The sequence below is a fragment of the Lethenteron reissneri genome, chromosome 33, assembly GCF_015708825.2.
Source record: "Lethenteron reissneri isolate LAM-NWPU_2019-01 chromosome 33, ASM1570882v1, whole genome shotgun sequence".
NCBI classification, from domain to species: domain Eukaryota; kingdom Metazoa; phylum Chordata; class Hyperoartia; order Petromyzontiformes; family Petromyzontidae; genus Lethenteron; species Lethenteron reissneri.
In genome coordinates this window covers 8,201,851-8,218,118 of record NC_083811.1, presented here as the reverse complement: position 1 = coordinate 8,218,118, position 16,268 = coordinate 8,201,851, and the positions used below count along the sequence as shown (strand labels likewise).

The window sequence follows — 16,268 nt, the reverse complement described above, 5'->3', positions numbered from 1 at the left end:
ATTAAGTACCCATTACTATGCTAGTTTTATTGCATTATTTAATGTGATTACATAAATTTCATCATTTTACTCCCCTAGACAATTGCATGTTGCCTCGACTCAGTACAAAATATCGATACCTTTTGACCTAGATGTTTGATGTAATTAGCTTTGGCCATTACTTTGACGATGCTGAAGTGCACCTTGCATCACCATAGCCTCTAATCACTGCATTCAATAATTACGTCGAGGATAAAGAGACGTCTCCGACAATCTGGGGTTTGTCCACGAGAATCAATTGAAGTATTTTTTAATTTCACCATTTGGCCTCCTCTATGTCCATTTCCTAGCTTTCTTATTTTTTTAAAAAGTGGATTTATTTTCACGTCTTTACTGGCTGTGAATTTGAGTGGACACTCACCTTTCATTCATCGTGCCAATGCCAAACTTATGAATTTCTCTGCAGACTGTCTACTTTTGCATGAAAGTTGTGCATGGGGATGATCCACATTATTCTCATTCAGTAGTTGGTCAATTTCTTTAAATATTCCATCTACTACTTGATCGTCACAGCTTGTTGCTGAAGCGTGTATTTAAATCATCTACAACTTGTCGTGGTTTGAGAGCCTTTGTGTTAGCTGGACACCTTATTCGATACAGTCTTGAAACTTAAACTCTATGTTTTATTCCCAGAGGCTCAAAATCCCACTCATCTACAATTACTGTCATGCCTTCCTCTATTACATAAAAGGGTTTCTACTCTCTGAAGTATGCAGTTATCCTCTTATTCTTTTCACTTCACCGAGGCCAACTAATGTATATCGATCGGTTTTGTCTCCAGTTTGACATTTTTTCAGGTTGCATGTATCATCGGTAAAAGTCACGAAGGTATCTTGGTTTAAACAAAAAAACATGAATGAGACAACATACACAGGTTAGAGACGTATTGACTATGAATCAAGGTAAGTGGGCTTGGGCAGAACACGACGCGAGGAGGGGTGAAAACCAGCGGTCAAAAGGTCAAATTAAGTGGCAGTTGAAGAAGGGAACAGTCCCAAGAGCATGGCCACTGTGGAGAGGGAGCGATACAATAAACTTGTATTCGGGAGAGAGATATGAGACCATTAGAGTAAAATGGCTTGAAAGGCATTCGTGCAACAGGGTTGATAGATCAATGCAGATTATGATGATGATGATGATGAAGAAATGATGAGACTCTCTTCTCAACCATTCTGGTTATGTGCAGGTCTAGACACTGATGCACTGTGCTAAAACGCATACTTGATAAACATGCCTTTTCCACAATATGTATACTGCATTATGAATATGCATTCCCCTCATTTTTCATTTTGGAGTGCACAATCTAGCTATGAAAAATGCCGTGCATATCAGATAATCCTCTTCAGCGCATTCATTATTTTATTGAAAGCAGGGGCTTTAAAAAGTCAGCAGATGTTCTGTGAAATACAGGTGAAAAAGCCTCGCTTATTTGCATGTGCATGAAATTGGATGCCATGGATTGCAAATATGGGTATGTTAAAGCCGACTGCTATCATTCTGGTCAAATCCACACAGAAAACAAGTTTAAGGTTGTCGCATTCTGGCTACAGACTCAAGGTATATGAAATCAAAAGTTCACTTGCACAGAAGCGCCCAGACAGATGACTTGCTGACCACAAAGAGCTTTAGGTTATGTGCAGCAGAATGTTTCATAAAATCAATAAATCGAGTTTTTGTGTTTAGTTTGTTGTCCTTCCCCGCACCTCCGATTAGCACGGTTGGCTACGTACGGTGTGAAATAAGTTCAACATACATACAACATACATACAACATACATACAACATACATACATAAAGTGTCTTGCTGGATACACAAAAACCCCGCGTCTAATTTAATTACATCTTGTTTAACTGAATACACTGATGGGTTAGAACAACATTGCTCATCAATGTAATGTCTTATTTTTTGTATATATAGCGGCATCATTCATGCTAATTTGCATCTCACAACGCTCACCAAGAAATGTGTGATACCCAGGGTCTTCAAATGCACGCAAGGGAAACCACAGAGAAGCTGCAAGGTGAAACCGGAGCGAAATGTTCCCCCAGCTCCAGGAAACGATACTTCCCAAGTACAATCTCATTTGATTCACGCGACAATTTAGACCATGACACGGTCACACAATGGCGCACTCTTTCAAGAGACATGGGGGGATATTAAATGTTCACTGCGAAGAAGCGGATGGTGCCTACTTGTTGCTAATACTCCCGCAGGAATAACCAGGGGTGGCCACCGAAATCGAACCATGGAGGTCTGCAAAAAAGCGGCTGAGCCGTGTCAACCGATGGCGTTGACAAGGTGAGAACAGAAACGCTGTGTGACCAATTTAATTCACATCAAATACTAAATACCAAACTCGTGTGTGACACAGATATATTATTCACTGTATTTTATCAAAGAGTAGTCGGCATTTTATAGACTGCAAAAAGTGGCTGCATACATTTTGCACTTCAAATAAATCACAACTGGTATTATATTTTACATTTTTGCCCCGAAAAACATCTCAAAATGGCATCAAAGGTTTTTTTTTAAAGGACCTTAACTCATGGTTTCATAACTAATTTATGCAGTCTCATTTTGAAGCTTAAAGTGACTCTAATTGAAAGAAAAATGCATTACCAATTCATTTTAGATTTTCAAGTGCTGCTGTTGCACGTACGTAATTAGCTGCATTACACTCAATGGGGATCACACACATTGCATTATGGATGCTGTATGCTTCCCAAGGTGGTTGACTGCAGCTTGTTACGCACATTTTTCTCCTGAGAGTGCAATTCAGGTTTGCTGGTCTGTCTGAAGTCGAAGAAGAAGCGTTTCTCATGATTGTTGCATCAAAAATCTAAGTATGACTCTTTTTTTTATACAATTGTGATGAGGAAAACAATCCCATCAAATGCCAGCCTGTTGCATCTTAATATGTATTTTTTTCTGCAATGTATCCTTTTTCTAACACAGGAATCTACAACTTAGGCTAATTGTCTATGACCAAACTAGCTTAAACATGCCCACTATTGTTAGGTCACATAAGCTAAGCAGCGTTGAGTCTGGCTTTTGGTTATAATATGGGAGATTTCCTGGCTTGTACAGGTATTGTATGCTTGGGCTGCGAGTGTCCAGAAGATAGAAGTCCAGTAATGAATCATTGAATCTATCCGTGTGGAGCTTTCAGTGTTAACCCCCCGTATGTGTGGGATTTCTCCGAGAATGACGATCTGCTCCTGCATGCCACTCATAATTGTAACTGGCCAAAAACCCCAATGCACGATCCTCTTGAATAAGTGTCTTGAGACCCATTGAGGCTTTCCTGCAAAAAACATAATGAGGCTGTCTGTCAAGGGAACGATTACATACATTACATGTTTTGACCGTTTAATCCCACCCTGCACAAATCTGTACAAAACACTCGGTGTTACATATGGAAGCGGGCAGCTTCAGACTCTTTGGATCAGACACAATGTCTCCACGTCAACCATCCTGCTCTATTCAAGTGCAAATTAGACCAAAGCTATTGCAAGGATGTGAAATACACAACTAATCTGGTCTGGTTACTTGGTCGACATGGACAGACGGTGTGTTTTCTGGCTCAGGCTGAATGTAACTCGACAGCACCGGCACTTGCAGTCAGAGAGCTCTGACCACACTGTGTAAATTGGTCACGATGTGCAGCAATCGAAAGTACAGAGTGGTTTGTGTCGCCTGCTGTTAAATAATTGTAAACAGTTAGCAGTGTGAGCTAGGCTGACAAAACAGCCCACTCACTCACACACTCGGTTAAATAATTACAAATAATTATCAGTGTGAGCTCGGTTAACAAAACAGCACACTCACTCACACACTCGGTTAAACAATTATCAACAGTTAGCAGTGTGAGCTAGTACTCGTTGGTTTTTTCGGTAAAGTCACGTAGGTAAAAAAATTAAATGAATTCACTCACGACGTTTCGGAAGCAACACAAGCCTCCGTCATCAGGTGTAACTGCTCCAGTAAAATTGCTACAGCAATTTTAGGCTTGTGTTGCTTCTGAAACGTCGTGAGTTAATTTATTAAAATTTTTACCTACGTGACTTTACCGAAAAAACCAAAGAGTATGAATCCTTGCAGTCACGAAAACTTCAAATCTAGAGTGTGAGCTCGGTTGACAAAACAGCACAGACACTCACTCACACACTCGGTGGAATGAAGATGTGTTTATTAGTCTCATCCGTCAAATGCGCCACAGGTTCGCCGTGGCGAGCGACGCACATCGCATTGAGATCTGATCTTTCGTGTATGTTCGTATGTTCAACTTCTTTCGCACCGTACGCGGTCAAACATGACAATCGGAGGTGCGGCGATTGTTTCCAAAACATATTGGCGTACATTTTAATCGTTCACATGACCCAGCATGCAAGCACCAGGTAAAACTGCTGTCTAAATTTGTATTCTTGAATAATGAATGATGATGCCAATTGTTATTGTTATTACCAGGAGCAGAACACCAGGTGGCGCCTGTACACTTGCATCGCCAGTTCCGATTTGTTTAGTGTTGTTATTTAAATATACTGTGGTACACATTTTGTTTATATATGCAAGCTCACATTTTATTTAAAAAGTGACTTACAGAAATTTGAGACTTTCCACATGGATTGCCAATGATGTTGGCTTGGTATAAAGTCATATGGCTTTATTTTATTTATGGAATACAAATGTCAAGCATGTCACGGGGTTTAAGGATCTTGTTGTGTTGAGCTGATATAAATGAATTGTACTCCTCGGAGAGCTTGGACACTTCAATGAATCCACCCCTGTTTGTAAAGCCTTAGAGCTTGCCATGGATATCAGGCAGCCATCTCTAAGATCAGGCTGATGAACTGCGGTCGCCCTCCATTTAACTTGAACCCTTTGCATCACCGATCGCTTGCACTTCCATCACTTTGGAGGAGGCCATATGCAGAAGTCATTGCTGATCAACAAAACAGATGCCGTCTGTCCAAGTGAACTGACTGACTCACTTAACCTAACTTTTTTCTATCTCTGCATTTCACATTTGATAAGTAAAATAAAAACAAAGCACAGGTTTGTGTTGCAATTCAACAGATTCTATCTAATGGACTTTGAGGATTCTTGGATGGAAGACCACGTTTTACCACCCAAGTATTATAACATGTGGCTTCTGGTAATTGCTCGGTGTAAAATAATGCCAAATGTTACATTTTAGTTCACAGACAAAATGTAAAAAAAACGGTTACAATAAGATACGAATATACTTCACTACAATTTCCAAATGATTGACTTATGACAGAAAATGATCAAATAGGGCAACTATGGTGCCATGGCCCAGCATGCGGCCCTCAAAGTAAATTCACGTGACTAAATTTCCACCACGTTGAATAAAATGTGTACAACCACCCAAAAGTCACATTAACCACAATTATGTAAACCTGACCTTCTGTCAAAGCTGCATGAGTTAAGTTGGCAGGTTGCAAATGCTGTTTGCATATTACGGTGATCAGTAGTTGATTTATTGAACAATTTTATAGAAAGTGGACAAAGCCACTGACAGTGTGTACACTCGTCCCCAGTGTGTTCGTTTTTTCCCGTGGCAGTGCAAAGCTCCACTTTATTTGCCAATGGAAAGACGAAACAGCCGCACAAGGGCATGTACAATTACGCACAACATAGAAATCATCCATAATATGTTTTTTTTTTGGTATCGAAATCATGTTTGCGTTTTATCCCTTTGGAACCAAATGTTTTGGAAGAAATGTTTCCTTGAGGTCAAAATGTCTATTTGGCTGTATGCACAGATTGGTACTCGTTTTATGAACCCCGTGGTAATTAAGGGCTGCACTGACCCCCAAATGGGATTTAAACTCTCTTGTTTTGTTGTTAGATTTTGTAAAACAATTCACTGGCTAAAGTAGTCGCACAATATCAAAGGAAAATGGAGCGAGTATGGTGACCACATTGCAAGGACTGAATGATGCTGAACAATAGTAATGTAGAGCTCATTGCTAATCCATTGCTGGATGAAGGCCTCCCATAACGTGTTTGTCAAAGGATGTATTTGACTATCATTTACCACGCTGGGTTTGTGAAAGGGGCAGAGTGCCGTTTCGGTTCAGATATCAGTCACCACTGACGTTATCCATGGCTGGGGATCCAACTCAAGTCACCAGGTTCATAGCGCAGTGTGTTCACCACTGTGGCTGCCATGCCACCCCTGTTCTCATTTATCCAATACATATTTCAGAATTACATTTTAGGATGCGATATGAATACCTATACGGTCGTAAATAATTGTTTGTGTTCATTATCTAATGAGAATAAACACACAATGACAGCCCACTGGCTACCAACAAATATTCGTCCATGAAGCCATCCATATACATAGACACGGACACAATTTCCACCGAGAAGATGGGTACACACTGAGCAATCATTGGAAGGACGTCAATAAGTCCTAACTGGCTGTTTTGTTTCCATCCTACCTTCCGATGTTAGTAGTTATTTTCGACTCGCTGGTTTTACGTGAACAGGTTAAATGTCTCACTAACACAGCCACCGTCGCTCGTGTCCTCGATGTGGCGGTGGTGGCTCTGCGATCTTACATTGACATGCTAATCTCTTACATTGACATGCTAATCTCTCACAATACAATGGCCACCTCCGCACCGTCGTCGTGGAGGTAGCTCTCCAATCTTACATTGACATGCAAATTTCTCACTTTAACGTCACTAGCCCCACCCACTTCGTTTATGACCCTTGGGCTACACCTATTTCAAACCTTTTAAAACAGCCTGCCTCAGCAGCTTTCCCACTCTTTTTTTCTCCTGATGACGATTGCTTGTGTTGCGATCAAAACGTCGTAGCTTTTTGTTATTTTTTTCTTTGAACCTATCTACGTGACTTTACCGAAAAACCCAAGAATATGTCTCAACAGCGTGACGGAGATCACGTGACGTGAGGGTTCTGCCTTTGCAGTGCGGGTTGTGAGTTGACACTGAGGAGGGGGGAGGAGGCGCCTCGGCCCCCCATGTGGAGTGACGTCACCTGCTCATGATTATTAATGAGGGGGGCTGTTCGATGTGGAGTGACGTCACCTGGTCATGATTATTAATGAGGGGGGCTGTTCGATGTGGAGTGACGTCACCTGGTCATGATTATTAATGAGGGGGGCTGTTCGATGTGGAGTGACGTCACCTGGTCATGATTATTAATGAGGGGGGCTGTTCGATGTGGAGTGACGTCACCTGGTCATGATTATTAATGAGGGGGGCTGTTCGATGTGGAGTGACGTCACCTGGTCATGATTATTAATGAGGGGGACTGTTCGATGTGGAGTGACGTCACCTGGTCATGATTATTAATGAGGGGGGCTGTTCGATGTGGAGTGACGTCACCTGGTCATGATTATTAATGAGGGGGGCTGTTCGATGTGGAGTGACGTAACCTGGTCATGATTATTAATGAGGGGGACTGTTCGATGTGGAGTGACGTCACCTGGTCATGATTATTAATGAGGGGGGCTGTTCGATGTGGAGTGACGTCACCTGGTCATGATTATTGAGGGGGGCTGTTCGATGTGGAGTGACGTCACCTGGTCATGATTATTAATGAGGGGGGCTGTTCGATGTGGAGTGACGTCACCTTCTAATGAATATTAATGAGGGGGGCTGTTCGATGTGGAGTGACGTCACCTGGTCATGATTATTAATGAGGGGGGCTGTTCGATGTGGAGTGACGTCACCTGATCATGATTATTAATGAGGGGGGCTGTTCGATGTGGAGTGACGTCACCTGGTCATGATTATTAATGAGGGGGGCTGTTCGATGTGGAGTGACGTCACCTGGTCATGATTATTAATGAGGGGGACTGTTCGATGTGGAGTGACGTCACCTGGTCATGATTATTAATGAGGGGGGCTGTTCGATGTGGAGTGACGTCACCTGGTCATGATTATTAATGAGGGGGGCTGTTCGATGTGGAGTGACGTAACCTGGTCATGATTATTAATGAGGGGGACTGTTCGATGTGGAGTGACGTCACCTGGTCATGATTATTAATGAGGGGGGCTGTTCGATGTGGAGTGACGTCACCTGGTCATGATTATTAATGAGGGGGGCTGTTCGATGTGGAGTGACGTCACCTGGTCATGATTATTAATGAGGGGGGCTGTTCGATGTGGAGTGACGTCACCTTCTAATGAATATTAATGAGGGGGGCTGTTCGATGTGGAGTGACGTCACCTGGTCATGATTATTAATGAGGGGGGCTGTTCGATGTGGAGTGACGTCACCTGATCATGATTATTAATGAGGGGGGCTGTTCGATGTGGAGTGACGTCACCTGGTCATGATTATTAATGAGGGGGGCTGTTCGATGTGGAGTGACGTCACCTTCTAATGAATATTAATGAGGGGGGCTGTTCGATGTGGAGTGACGTCACATTCTAATGAATATTAATGAGGGGGGTTCTCCATGCGGAGTGACGTCACCCGCTCATGATTATTAATGAGGGGCGGGTCCATGTGGAGAGCATCACCTGTTCATGATTATTGATGAGGGGGGCTGGTCGACGTGGAGTGCCGTCACGCGCGTTACACACTGACATTATTGGGTAAATATAGTAGTAAATAACTAAAAAGAAAGTGCTCATTGTAGTGGTTGTTTATTTACACTGATTGCCCCAGAGGTCTTTTTAATGTTTGAATATTTGCCAAAATGCATTCTTCCCTTTAAAACCAGTTGGTTCACGAGAAAGTATGTCAAAAAGGGTGTGTTAAGCCTTCAAGATTGTTTATAATTCATGGAATACCAGAGCAATGTGTTTTCAGGTGTGAATGAATCGTGGATTCATGGTTGACAAAATGTTGACATTTAAATTTCAAGCCCAGGATTAATGAACAAAAAAAATCAGCCTTTAAAAAAAAACCCACACAGACCCACTGGGACTGGTGGACACAGTTGGCTTTGTCCAAAATGTTAGAGTTAAAGCCCGATAGAACGAGAACGTCAGCGGACATGAATAACACCCACGTTATAGGCCATACCCACGTTATATCAACATGCACTCTGGAAGATTTCTGAACTGCACGAGTGTTATTTACAGCACAGCGCCATAGCCCCCAATACGTAACCAATTTGTGAGATGCGTGGTCGAAAAAATGGCACGAGACGTGTACTTTAGTTATCAATAGGTCCGGTAACGCAAACTCACAAGTGAAATCCTGGCCGTGCTTTCCTCTGCAGGCATATTATACAACAATGCTGTGGCGATAATAATAATAAGTATTACTCTGCTGCGAATGTAATCTTAAACATTCAACAACGTAGTAAGAGCGTCATCAGAAAAGCCCTGCTTCGGATCTTTGTCCCAATGCTGCGCAATTCGTCACCACGTTGCCTCGCATGCAGCTTCGATCATCGCCACCTGGTTAGCATGAAGTTAAAGGGTTTGTTGGGGGACATGCCTTGACCCGTGGTCATAGGGGCCGTCCATAAATGACGTCACGCACCTAGGGGGGGGGGGGTCAGACATTTGTGACGATGTGTGACGGGGGGGGGGTTGAGAAATGTGACGTCACATCAAAATGCACAACTTTAAATAAATATAGACAACACGTTCTACTTAATTAAATATACTTTTTTTTAATAAATGTTTCCTCCTACAACATCAGAGTGCAGCGGCACATTAAATACGCACTACAATGTCAATAGTTTAAAGCGGTTTGAAGCATGTAAAAAAATTTGTGGCGTAATATTTGAGGGGGGTTCTGACTTTTTGTAACGCCGTGTGACGAGGGGGGGGGGTCAAAAATCGTCCAAAATCACGTGACGTCATTTATGGACGGCCCCATAATGAGCCCCGTTAGAATTGGGCTTTTACCGTATAACGAACGTTGCAGAATACTTGTGTGTTGGTAAACTGCACAACAGTTGCCACCGCCCTTGCAAAATCGAATGGACTCCTCCCACATATTGGTCACGAGCCAAAGTGCAGACCAAGTCCTGTCTGTCACACTGAGTGGAAACCGCAGTTTTTTATAGACTCAAAGCTTTTTTTTCTTCTTGGTTCTTTCGGTAAAGTCACGTAGAATGGAAATAATAAAATAATAAAAATATTATATAATTCTCACGACGTTTCGGCCACAACGCAAGCAGCCGAAACGTCGTGAGAATTATTTTATTATGTTTTATTTGTATTATTTATTATTTCCATTCTACGTGACTTTACCGAAAGAACCAAGAAGATGAATCCCTGCAGTTACGAAAGCTTTAAATCGAGACTCAAAGCTGTCAAGGCATGCAATGTTCAGATGGAAGAACAACCTGCATGTGGGCGGTTCCATGGTTCTGGGTGTACTGAGGCAATTAATGCATAAACAGACACTTGAAAGATTTATGGTGAAATGATGCAGTGACTTCTTTACTTGGGCGTAGTATTAATTATTTATATGGCAGAAATGCTCATAAACGCTGTCGTATTGGATGTACTCAGATTAACTGATTCATCCCACACTCGGATGTTGATTGTACAGGTAGGAACAACAGGTTCCACACTGCCCACCAGGGATTATTTGTCTGTCTGTCGTGCACGAATGCGCTGTCCAACCAATTCACTGCCCATTCCGAAGGAACGTGTTTTTAATTATTGTATAAAAGCTGTATTTGACAAACTAAAAATAATTACCTTAAAAATTGTATTTCAAAACGTGTTAGGATAATGTTTGAAATGTTGACTGAGGTTGCCTAATTCTTGGAACTGCCCTGAATTGGGTACTTTATAGTTCAAGTTCATTTATTAGGTATAGCCCGGTGAGCCATTCGGCTCTTGAATAGGGTGCAAAACTAAAACATGAACAAAAAAACATCTTAAAGTGAATATGTGACTGAGTGCAAACAGAACATCCGAGAAAAGACAGCAAAATATTGCAGAAAAAAACACCGTACACCAACGCTGTGTGCAAAAATCCCAGTGGGATGCAAGTCAAACAACAACAACAACCACGAGACAACTTAGATTAAGGCCATCAGTCTAACTCTGTACTATAAAGAGCCAGGTGTGACTCTTAGGACATATGAGTTGAATGAGGGATTGCAGGGTGATTCACATCACATGTATGGAGTCAACACAATTAATACAAATCTCATACACGTTTAATTGCTTAAATCGACACCTTTATTTGTGCATCGCTTTGAAACGTTTCACATGACACAGTACTTCCATTAAATTTCCACACAATTCCCAATATCAATTGCATAATTAAAATATGTTTTCCACTTCTAAGATCGCCATTTATGTATCATTACCCAATGCAATTAAACACTAAAATCACCTGTTATTATGCAATATTTCCGATGAATTTCCCCCCAAAAAAGTTAAGTAAAGCACAATTTTGTTGGCCCCAAAGTGAGAGTGCATTGTCATTTTGTCACCTATGAGCTACCTACATAATCCAAAGCCTTCTAAATCCAGCATCTATCATATTCCCATGGTCTAGTGCAGTGGTTCTCAACCCATGAGCTGGACCCCCCCCCCCCCCGGCCTTCCACGGGGCGTGGCGGAGGAGAGAAGGAGATAATTGCATCCTGCGGCATGGATACCGTGCAGGAAAAAAATATTCTCATGCGAGCCACAGAACATGAATATACATTAACACCACGGTGACTAAGAGGCATGGACATGTGATCAATCTGTGTATTGTGACATGTGATCAATCTGTGTATTGTGGCCTTAGTAACCTGGGCAGGTTGGGGGGAGGGGGTCATGGAGACTGGATGGGCAGGGGACATAAGGATCAGAGGCCTTAATTGGGGGGGGGGGGGTTGCTATACAAAAAAGATTGAGAACCGCTGGACTAGTCGTATATACACCAGGTAATCTGTATCAGTTGTATGCCAATGGGCGCGTGGAAGCTGCATGCACAGCGGTCTAAGGGCGGCTGCAGCGGGTGACTTTGCAGGCGCATTTTGTCACGAATGGGTAGGCAATATTAATCTCAGTGTTATCGCCGCAGATCAGGGTCACATCCCTATGCTCCGTGTTCGCCTCCTGACAGCAGTTGCACGTGTGCATCATCGAGTTGGTCTTAGATGAGTAGCTGATGGAAACACAAACAAAAATGCATACACCAACAAACAAAAAAAAATTACATCATTGACAGACATTAGCAAGTGAAAATGCCTAATTTTTCTACGGGCTTTTGGATCACTCCTATTTGTGGTGTGTAAATGTAAACTGCTGGTAGTAGGCCCTCAACCAGATGGAGCTCTAGAGTCCCATTAATGGGCATTTAGCTTGCTCTTCAACGATGCCGAGACGTCTTTGAAGACGTGAGTGTACCCACACTTTAACCCATCACACATGACCTGCCGATCAACTGAACCATGGTGTAACAATTTACACCGCTGGATGAGAATTGGCAGGAGAGGTTTAAGAAACTTTCCCGTTATTTAATCCGCCACGCTGGGAGATCGCACCGGCGGCTGGATCACACGTCTAGTGTGCTGGCCGTTAGACCACGGCAGCGTCCGTGAAAGTACAATCACTCCTCGCTGATGATGTATGTGTACGTGATATGTATCTGCGGCCTTACACAGAAGATGTTGGGCATGCCCCCTCACACACGATCACCGGCATCGGCTCCATACTCCTGCAGCCGTCGCGTTCGATCGTCTCGTTGGAAACGATTGCTTTGCAAACACCACTTGATGCTTCACCTGGGAAAGGAAAACAAACACAAATTACGTGAAAAACACAGTAGAATAAGAGAGCATTTATTTTATCGGAGTAGAAACATGGAAAACAATGGAAGCTCATGCTAATAATAACTTGGTACTTACATTCTTTACAGCAGCCATCTTTAGTCGGGCGTATTGTACCCTGCAAGGAACAGCAAATGTAACATTTGTTACATTTTCAATATAAGCCAGAGGAATTTGCTCTAGCAAAATAAATGTGTCCACATAAATACATAAATACACAAATTGGCATACAGATTAGCCACGCAAATCTTCCAACAACACACACTTTGGAACAGGGATTAATTTAAACGATACATTGTGTAACATAATGTGAAAAGTATTTTGTTGCCAATGTTTCCCAGAACTATACAGATCTGAGAAATTGGTGATTGTAAGCTGTGTGGTAAGTTTGGTCATAACTGGCTTATGAGTTTTGCAGATTTTGTTATAGCATATGAAGTTTATATATATATGGATGGACAGGGCATAATATTTCAAGTATAGAGTCACCAAGCACGGGCAATTGTTAGTAGAAGGTTTCCTGCACCTCTGAATCTCATGAAAACTGAGCGCGCTACAATTACATGCATTTAGAAACAGTGCGTTTCGAGTATTTGGCTGCTATAAATGTCCACATGGTAAACCACTTCGTTGAGCTATCATTTGTGGCCAGGTCGCTTCTGAAAAAATATATATCTATATAGCTCAGTGTGCCTTACCTGCTAAAATAATAATAAAAGTTTGATATATGTATTTATTAGTTTCCTCAGTACATGAACGGCCTTTTTTGTTAATCCACTGCTGGATGAGAGCCTCCCCATGCTTTGTGCCGGTCAGTGCAGCTTGGTGTAGGCAGAGTGGGTGTAGGACAAAGTATTTTGCTGCCCATAGCACCTATTACACCCGTTCTTCACGCATGGCGGACTCCAATCCGAGCAATATCCTGGGTTAATTCTACTTTGCTTATGAGATGTCATGAGATCAGGGGCATTCCAGATGATTTAATCACAGGCATCCTCAGTAAAAGAAAACGGGAGGTTATTTTGCAATGCCCACATTGTTAACCCACAATGTAGATCAGGTGAGGAATACGACACCTTGGCTTCACTTACATCTTTACATGTGTCGGGGTCGAAGTCTGGGCACGTGATGCTTGCCACAGTCGTCATTAGAATCCCGGTATACATACGTTCACACGTGTACTTCGTGCAGTTGTCTGGAGACCAACTTTCTGAAGGCTGCATGACATAAAAAAAGGGATCTTGTAAAACAGTAATTTTAGTGAGTCATCAATGTTATTATCAATTAAATGTCTTTTACAGAGAATTCGAGTCCCCTGAATGGCTAAATGCATTACATGAATTATCAATGTGGGGGCAATTTGGCTGGGTCATATTTCTCATGAATAAATGGTAGTGGGAGTTTTGCCAGGATCCCAGGGTGAACATTACAAAGCTCTTATCAAAGAGCATCACGGGATCTTTAAACTGTCCACGGGGTACACAGAGCTTATGGCTTACCACCTTTTCCTAGATACGGCACTTTCCAGAGAAGACCACCGTCCCAATCCGAATAATTTACAATTGTAACGATTACAATGTGAATGGATAAAGCATTTAATTACAACCACACCTCGAGTTGCTGCACATAGAAGAGCAAGCCATGTGTGATATTAGATCACGTTAAAAGGTAAACAATGTTTTTTTACGAACGTGATTGAGGAACATTGGAATAGATGGGGGTGCGTGAAAATAATTGAATTACTGATAAGTTCGATGGACAGATATTGTAGGTCATAAACTAAATCTTACGTCTCGACTTGAAGAGAGAGATAATATGGAGTATCTGGTGAAGGGCAATGCCCCGTTAAACGGAGGTTGACTGGGGTCTTTTGCAATATTCGCTGAAAGGGACCTTTGAAGCATCTAAAGCCACTCGCCCTCAGTGACACTAAAACTGCATTCCTTGATGGTTACACATTTAAAATGCTACCAAAGCTTAAAGCAGTGAACATCTTTAGATCTCCTCAAACTGTAGGGGAATTTCGATGTGGATAACACGTGACATTTTTTGGGACGTTGATATGTTAGAAGCGGTCTTTCCCTTTTAAGCATCCAAATTTATTTTTTCTGGTATACCATCAGAAATAGAATGTCACGTGTACACGTGAACTATTAACCTATTGATTTATTTAGATTCAAGCAGTGTTCTTAAACTCATATTCTCACTAGATATGCCTGAAAACACAAATATATTCACAAAGAGAAGCTACAGTAGTAACACGGGCTTTCATTACGTTGCCTGTTCTCATGAAATTGTCAGAGACGGTGCATTAAATATCTCCCTCGTTTATAATGAAAGACAACTTAAACGGACCCTGCTATAAATCACTTCCCTTCATCTGTCTCTGCAGAATGTAACAGGTGAGCAGATTACAAGGTTAATGGCCAAGCACCTGCAGGATGATGTTGGACTGCTGAGGAAGATTAATAATGCATTTCGTCTGGTTGCAGGTTCCACAGCACGTTCCGCTATTTTCCACATATTCATAGCCCTGAAGAGAAAAACAATACATAATTAATCACTTTGAGGGAATAGGGAAAAAAACATCCCAGCTCTGTCAGCCTTAAAGCATAAGTCTTAAATGTGCAATGTCGTTGTATACAAGACTTAAGTAATATGCAAACCGTTTCACATACTGGCTGTCAAGTTGATATGTATAAGATTTGAAACAATTTCATATGCTCCAATATATCAAGACACAGAAATAATGTACTTTGTTTGAACTGAAGTTGTGTTTCGATTAAAAGCTTTCGTGACTGCAGGGATTCATATTCTTCGTTCTTTTATTATTTCCCTTCTACGTGACTTTACCGAAAGAACCAAGAATATGAAGTTGTGTTGTTAGGCCACATTACTTGGACAATACATCGATGGTGCGTGTTTAAAAGGGCGACTCAATACAAACTTTAATTCGATCTACAGATGGCTTCAGCCAAAATGCTTCTGAAATAAATGTAGTCCAACTTTACTAATTCTGGGTCACTGAAAATTAAAATGATGCTTAAAATTGTTGATTGGCTCTAGTTTTCCAGATATACGGCTGGGTCAGTGTATACGACCCTTGACTTGGGAATGGCAGAGGATTAGTGAGTTTTTAAGGGAAGGGATCTCAATTTAAACCAGAAATTACTCAAATACATCTTTGACTGGATCTATGAATAAATCTATGACTGGGTTTGGACAGTACTTGCTTTTTGAGCAAAACAACGAATGATGCAATCTGAACCCGGTATTGTATCATTTAATTGGAACACTGGCGAGTTCAATTCCTGGATGGGGGTTAGCTCAGCCCATCACCCCTCCGGGGTCAATAAACTCGGTACCACTGTGGGGAATTCAACTGTGGTTGTCCTATGCATTAGACTCACCCCTACCAGAAAAATGTGGAATTTCCACCATTGACTCAGGGCCACAAAACAGGAGATGAGCATTGTCTCAG

General features: G+C 41.8%; 1 protein-coding gene across 1 annotated transcript in view; it reads right to left on the bottom strand.

The window, feature by feature from the left end:
* Nucleotides 1-11,178: 11,178 nt before the first annotated feature.
* The window catches only part of LOC133350273 (mucin-2-like), a 53,382-nt gene continuing 48,292 nt past the window's right edge, over nucleotides 11,179-16,268 (bottom strand). The window contains exons 43-47 of the mRNA XM_061564447.1: nucleotides 15,222-15,320; nucleotides 13,879-14,004; nucleotides 12,866-12,905; nucleotides 12,619-12,742; nucleotides 11,179-12,123 (exon numbers count right to left, since the gene is read on the bottom strand). Of these exons, the coding sequence (XP_061420431.1) occupies nucleotides 11,955-12,123; nucleotides 12,619-12,742; nucleotides 12,866-12,905; nucleotides 13,879-14,004; nucleotides 15,222-15,320 (558 nt within the window). The 3' untranslated portion in view covers nucleotides 11,179-11,954. The remainder of the gene's footprint in view (nucleotides 12,124-12,618; nucleotides 12,743-12,865; nucleotides 12,906-13,878; nucleotides 14,005-15,221; nucleotides 15,321-16,268) is intronic.